The sequence below is a fragment of the Spinacia oleracea genome, chromosome 1 (assembly GCF_020520425.1).
Source record: "Spinacia oleracea cultivar Varoflay chromosome 1, BTI_SOV_V1, whole genome shotgun sequence".
In the NCBI taxonomy this organism is placed as follows: Eukaryota; Viridiplantae; Streptophyta; class Magnoliopsida; order Caryophyllales; family Amaranthaceae; genus Spinacia; species Spinacia oleracea.
The window spans coordinates 109,101,193-109,107,329 of record NC_079487.1 but is presented as its reverse complement, the minus strand read 5'-3'; the positions used below and the strand labels follow the sequence as shown (position 1 = coordinate 109,107,329).

The following is a 6,137-nucleotide window of genomic DNA, read 5'->3' as shown; positions in this document are numbered from 1 at the left end:
CATTTCACCTTATTTACTAGATTCGTTTTTTGTTGTAATAAATTATATATTAGTACTTTGAAGCAATTGAAGTATATTGCAATCATGCTTAAAATATCACTAGTAATATCTCTCTAATTGAAAAATATATATTATTAAAAAAATTAAATTAAGAATAATTTTTTTTTTAAAATAAATTTATTTTCTTTAGTCAATGTTTATTAGAAAAATATAAAGAGAAAAAAAATTAACACAATAAACTATTTGTCTAATATTAATAAGAAACAAAGTATGTCAATGTCCTTAATGGTCATTTTACATATTAAACAGCTAACAGCTAATTTACCAAACACTTTTACACAAACAACTAATGCAAACAACTAACCGCTAACAGCTAGTCAAATCAGCTATCAGCTAACAACTAACAGCTCCTAACCAAACAGGGCCATAGTCTTCTCCATTTTCTTAAAAAACTCATGGTTATTTCAAGAAAAACCGATTTAAATTTTTTAATCAAAGTCCGTCTGGGTCGTTAACTTTTTACTCGCCGGAGATTTTAACTTTTTACGCACAAGAAAAAGAAAACCAAAAAAATAAAAAAACACCAAGTTCGAATTCTAAAATGGGAACCTGAGAGAGAAAGGGCGGACATTTCGAAGCATACAACCTCACCTTCTCCTCTAACTTCTTAGACTACACAGTAGGCCAGTACACCCACTTTCTTTCTCTTTCTCTCTCCTCATTCATTTTCCATTAGATCTCTTTTTCCTGCATTTTCTTGTTTGATTCTTTCATTCATTTCCATGGAGACTGCCGCCTTCCGTCGTAAGTGTTTCCCATCTCATCTATCTCTCTTTCGTTTTTAAATGATTATATTTTTGGTGATGATTCTTCCAATAGATTGAATGATTTGTGCTTTTGTTGTGTGTTTGTGTTAGATTATTTATCAATTCAGATATAAATCTTTGATCAATATAACCCCCCTTTTCCCACCCTTTTTTAATATTACATTGCGAATTTCGTTAGTGGGGTTTTTAGTGTTTTCGTGGCAGCTAGTTGCATTTCGATAAATGTTGAATTTGTAGCTTTTTTTTTAATAGGTTAGTCATGCTCTGATTGATACATTCTGGGGAAGTTGGAATGACTCAATTTTTAATTTATAAGTGGATGTTGAGATGATTGAATCAAATCGGTGATTGTACTAATAGACTGATGGATTTATTGATTATGTAGCTAAGTAATGTTGCATTAAGCAGTCAAGTAGATTGAATTTTGCGAAATGTGATTTCATGCTTGTTTCATCTGTGGTCATGGGTAAATATTCCGAAGGCACTTTATTGGGTTGTAGCCGTACCTCTATGAACATTTACCCTGCAGTTGAGGGCATTGATGATTACTATAACAACAAATATAAACCTTACTACGAAAAGGATTAGGACGGTTACACGAACAGTCAAACACATATGAGGTTCAGTGGTTCACCTCTAACTCTCTAAGGCTCTAAACCCTATGCAATATGATCCTACAGAAACAATTATATGAGAGTAGAGAGTTGTGGAGTTTTGAATTAGTAGTTTTTTTCGCATGGAGTTTCATGGTAAGGAAAGGATTTGTGGCTTCATATTACTTACTCTCCCAAGTTTCCGTGTACACATACGTTATTTTGTGATGAGCAATTGAGTTGAGATTTAAATGGAAGAGGACATGATATGATCATATGATACATGTCATATGCTCATGGTGGACATGGATTGCACCCATTAATTTTGGAGGAATTCTGATGTGACCTTTTTAAGGAAGGATTCGGGGAAGTTCTGGACACTCTTTTGGCCCTTGGGTATTGGTGATAATGTTACAACGTCCATTACTACTACTACTTGCTCAACAAACACGTGTAGCTTTGGTTACTGAGGCTCTCATATTAAATTATTCATTGTATTTGTCTTTAATAAACCAGTGAGAATGGACTGTCTTCACTACCTTGTGGATGTAGGTCTTATTCAGCTAAACCACATAAAAATATTTGCTTTGTTCTGAACTTCAACTTACGAGTATTTGTCCTTCATTGCATACTTAAACTGATTTCTCATATTTATAATCTACAGTTCTCTGTTTTGTTAATTTACTTTCTGTATATAGGAGCAATGAACATGTGATGTGATTGTGTATTTGTACCCTGTGATGTATTATTTTGTCTATAATTTTCCCATAATAGCATGACTATGGTATATTGGTATGACACTGAGACAATACTGCCTTTCTGTCTTGAACTTGGAACTTCTGCATTCTAGTTTCTGCTGGCAGCATTTCACATGCATGTTCTTCACTTGAGAAGCCTAGTCTGGCTTCCTGGCCCACTGTCATTCGATCCCACTGCCAAGCCCTCACCGTTGGAAAGCTCGCGTCTTCCTCAAGGCAGGCAAGAATTGTAGTGTCATGTGCAAAGACACCTGAAACGACTGTGTCATCCAACTCCGATGGTGCGTTTTACTGTTAGCTTATGTTATCTTCCAATTTCCATTCCTGTTTCTCCCTCGAGTATGCCCTTCTTGATTTTGATAATAGCCATGGGATATCTTTTCAAACAATTTTAATGAACATGTCGTATTTGAAACAACTTTATATCCCTAAAGTCCAATTTAAATATCCACATGGAAACTTGTGGGTCGCAAATTTTAAGGTGGATATTCTGATCGAATAGAGGGAAGCATAAGGTTAGGTTCGCTGCTCTCCGTTTGTTCTGTTGTGGCTGTCTGATATTATTCTTGAATTTCTGTTCTCTTTTTTATAGCACTGACTATAATTTACTGACCTTCTTGGGACAGTTCCAGTAAACAACAGATCAAAAGGCTCAATAGAGAAACATGCTCTGCGCGCCACTTTCCCACACGCATTTGAGGTATACTGGACTTTTTCAAGTGTACTTTCCCATGATGCATGTTAGCATAGAATTTGTTACCGAAATTTGTGTATTATGAATAAATGAATAATAGTATGCAGAGGAAGTTTTAATAAAAAGTTAAATTTGTTGGCAGCGCTCTTTAGTTAAATCCATGTCTTTCATGTAATAAACGCTTACAGGGTGAAAAGGATGGGTTAGATGTATGACACTCATCGTTTCCATGCAATTGTGCGCATCTTTCATTTGAGATATCTTACAACAACATCTTAACACCTTTGAATAGTACTGATGTAAGTGGAGAAGGTGAAGAAAGGAAAACCGTTGCTGGTGCATTTGATTCCAATCCATTGAAGTTGGAAAAGATGGTTTGGCTTGCGCATTTTTTTTATCATTTTTCTAAGAACAAAAGTTGCTAAAAGTTTTAATATGCCACCCATCATGACTTGCTAGCTTATTGAATATAACTGCTAAGGTTAATCGACATAACCACATAATAGTAGTGTATTCAATATTCATCATGTTTGAATTAATATTTTAATTGACACCATTCATCTTCTACAGCCTTAAAAGATAGTGGTGGACCTGGTGGTGTTATGTACCATTCATGTTCTTCATTTTCTTTGTAAATAAATGCTTTATGGGAAGCGGCTGTGTCTAGGGAACAAACAAATAATCGCGAAAGCTTATTTTCCACATGTTTCATCCGCTTGATTACAAACTAATATAATTGTTAAAACTTCTTCAGGCATTGCTCTTGGAGGTTTGTGATGAAACAAGTGTTGCTGAAGTACAACTAAAGGTAAAGTTTTCTTGTCCAAATTGACTTGTATATACATGTCAAACTGATTCTGGTAGTACATTCTTGAAGTTTAAAGATTAAGGTTTGAAATCTCCGTCTCAAATCTCCGTCTCATTACTAATACTTTAATAGTTCAATTTAAGTGATATTAATGGAAGCTGAAAGAGCACATCTCAAGTAGATATTTCATGCTAACTGCTAAGGTCTCCGGAACTGAAGTTGGTAAATCTAGGGGGCTCTATACTTCTGCATCCACACCTGACCTTAAAAGACATCTGTTCTGTTCATAAACAACTGTTTGTGGTGGTTGTGAGATTTATTTTGCTTGGTAGTTGGGACTTTGAGACGTCTTATTTCTGATATGACTGCCCTGTAGATTTATTATACTTATAGGTTGTGATTATTCTAGCACAGCCATGTCATAGGAGAACAAGAATATTTCTGGATATGAAGAGTTGAAGACTAATATGAAACTCCCCAGACTCCCAGAGTCGTTTTATGTGAAATGGCCTTGAATGCTTGGGTTTTTAACACTTTTGTCTTAGTAAACTTCTATAGAATTCGATGTGATTGATCTGAGTCTGTTTACGTGGTTCATACTGGTGGTTATTGTTCTGCATATAAGAAGGTTTACCTATTCTAATATACAGTATTTCATTCAACGCCATAATTGTTTCATCATACATTTTGGAATTTCTAATTCCCAAAGTTTTTCTTAATTATGCTGTCATAGAAACTTTTACGCTTTAAACTTCCCACAATACAATGGTTATTTTTGAACTGTTGAGAACTGCCATTAGATGTGAGATTGTGATCTTCACGAGAACATGTTCTTTTTTATACATGGGCTCTGTTTTTCACTTCTTTTTCTTAAAGGTTGGCGGTGGCAGAGATTGTGTATGTAACTTATAATTTGTTGTAGGTTGGAGATTTTGAGATGCATCTTAAGAGAAATGTTGGTGCCGTGAATACTCCGGTTCCAGTTGCACCACCTATTCCAAGTGAACCCATGGTTCAATCAGCTCCTGCTGCGCTTTCGACATCAGCTCCAAAACCCTCTCTTGAAAAAAGCAGTCTCTTTGCAAGTGCCTCCTCAGCAGCATCTTCAAAATTGGCTTCTTTAGAAGCCTCTGGAGCCGATGGATTCGAATTAGTAACATCACCAACAGTATGTATTCAAATCATTGTCTGTATATAACAACTAAGAGACTGGTGTCATTAAATCTTTGACCTTTTGTTCAGGTCGGCTCGTTCCGAAGAGGAAGAACTGTAAAGGGGAAAAAGCAACCTCCTAACTGTAAGCAGGTAACAGTGGAATCTGTAGAAGGCTACATGTATTATTATTCGATCACCCAGCTGATCTTTTGAGAACATCTTTGCTGAAACTGGCTAGTTAGATTATCTATTCCTGAACTTAATGCTGTTGTTGACATCCATTAAATGGCTTTCTCAAATTCTTAGATAGGAGAAATGTCTATTGAACCCACTGGAATAATGCTTTATAGTTGATGCAGTATTATGTCGAGTTTACATTCTTGAGCTGTGTTTTCATCTGGGTGATAAATGTGGCTAAATATTTATTAATCAGACATTTCCTCATAACAAAATGCAGGGTGATGTTATCAAAGAGGGTCAAGTGATTGGCTATATTGATCAATTTGGAACCGAGCTTCCTGTCAAGGTGAGCTTCTCCCATGATTTTTAAGCTTGTATTAAACGGTCTTATAAATAACTAAAGGGGAACTTTTTTAAACTTGCTCTTCTTCCTTTACGTTCTCATTGATGATGCAAATATTTTCTCGGTAACATCTTTAATTATTGAATGACCAGTCGGATGTAGCCGGTGAAGTTCTGAAGCTGCTTTTTGAAGAAGGAGGTATGTCAACAAGTGATTAATTTTTTCATATCTAAATATTTTCAAAATAGGTGAATAAACCACAATAATCATATGATGGACCCCTAGCAAAACTCAGCTTTCTTTAATTTCAATTTTCTAATTGTTACTCTGCAATTGTGCTTGCAGAAGCTGTGGGCTATGGTGACCCCTTAATTGCTGTTTTGCCGTCATTTCACGGCCTCAGATGAATGCTGTCTCTTTGATCCGTCGGTTCTGCAGTCATTTCTTCTTGTATCAGCCAACCTCGTGTTTCAGTTAGTGAAAGTCTTGTTTCTCCATTTACTGGGATTTGGTTGCTTCTTGTTCATTTAAAAGAGAACGTAGATGTAGATATTTGTTGCCATTTAGCAGCAATTTGAAGGAAAAGATATGAAGAATCAGTTCAATTATTGAACGGTATTTTTCTTTCATTCCCCCACCCCCTATTTTTGAAGTTAGACAAGAAAAAATCAGCGCAAGTTTATATGAATTTGTATTTGAGTGTTGTATGATCTCTCTTGAATTCATGATACATCGATTCAGCATGAACATTTCTTAGTTTTACTAGGTTTAAATGTTGG

The 6,137-nt window shown here is 35.4% G+C and overlaps 1 protein-coding gene across 1 annotated transcript; it reads left to right on the top strand.

The window, feature by feature from the left end:
- The first annotated feature begins 554 nt into the window (after positions 1-554).
- Positions 555-6,070, top strand: LOC110795157 (uncharacterized). The gene is made up of 9 exons (XM_022000139.2): positions 555-804; positions 2,271-2,459; positions 2,805-2,878; positions 3,627-3,680; positions 4,603-4,848; positions 4,923-4,985; positions 5,293-5,361; positions 5,511-5,556; positions 5,704-6,070. Exons 1-9 carry the CDS (start codon positions 783-785, stop codon positions 5,763-5,765), a joined length of 825 nt encoding a protein of 274 aa, XP_021855831.1. The 5' UTR covers positions 555-782; the 3' UTR covers positions 5,766-6,070.
- The last annotated feature ends 67 nt before the right edge of the window (positions 6,071-6,137 follow it).

Bases quoted from the DNA above. Each gene is read 5' to 3' on its own strand.
- LOC110795157 (XM_022000139.2), top strand. From the start codon at position 783: ATGGAGACTGCCGCCTTCCGTC. The intron at 2,879-3,626 runs GTATACTGGACT...AAACTTCTTCAG, and splicing joins CTTTCCCACACGCATTTGAG to GCATTGCTCTTGGAGGTTTG. The intron at 5,362-5,510 runs GTGAGCTTCTCC...TTGAATGACCAG, and splicing joins GAACCGAGCTTCCTGTCAAG to TCGGATGTAGCCGGTGAAGT.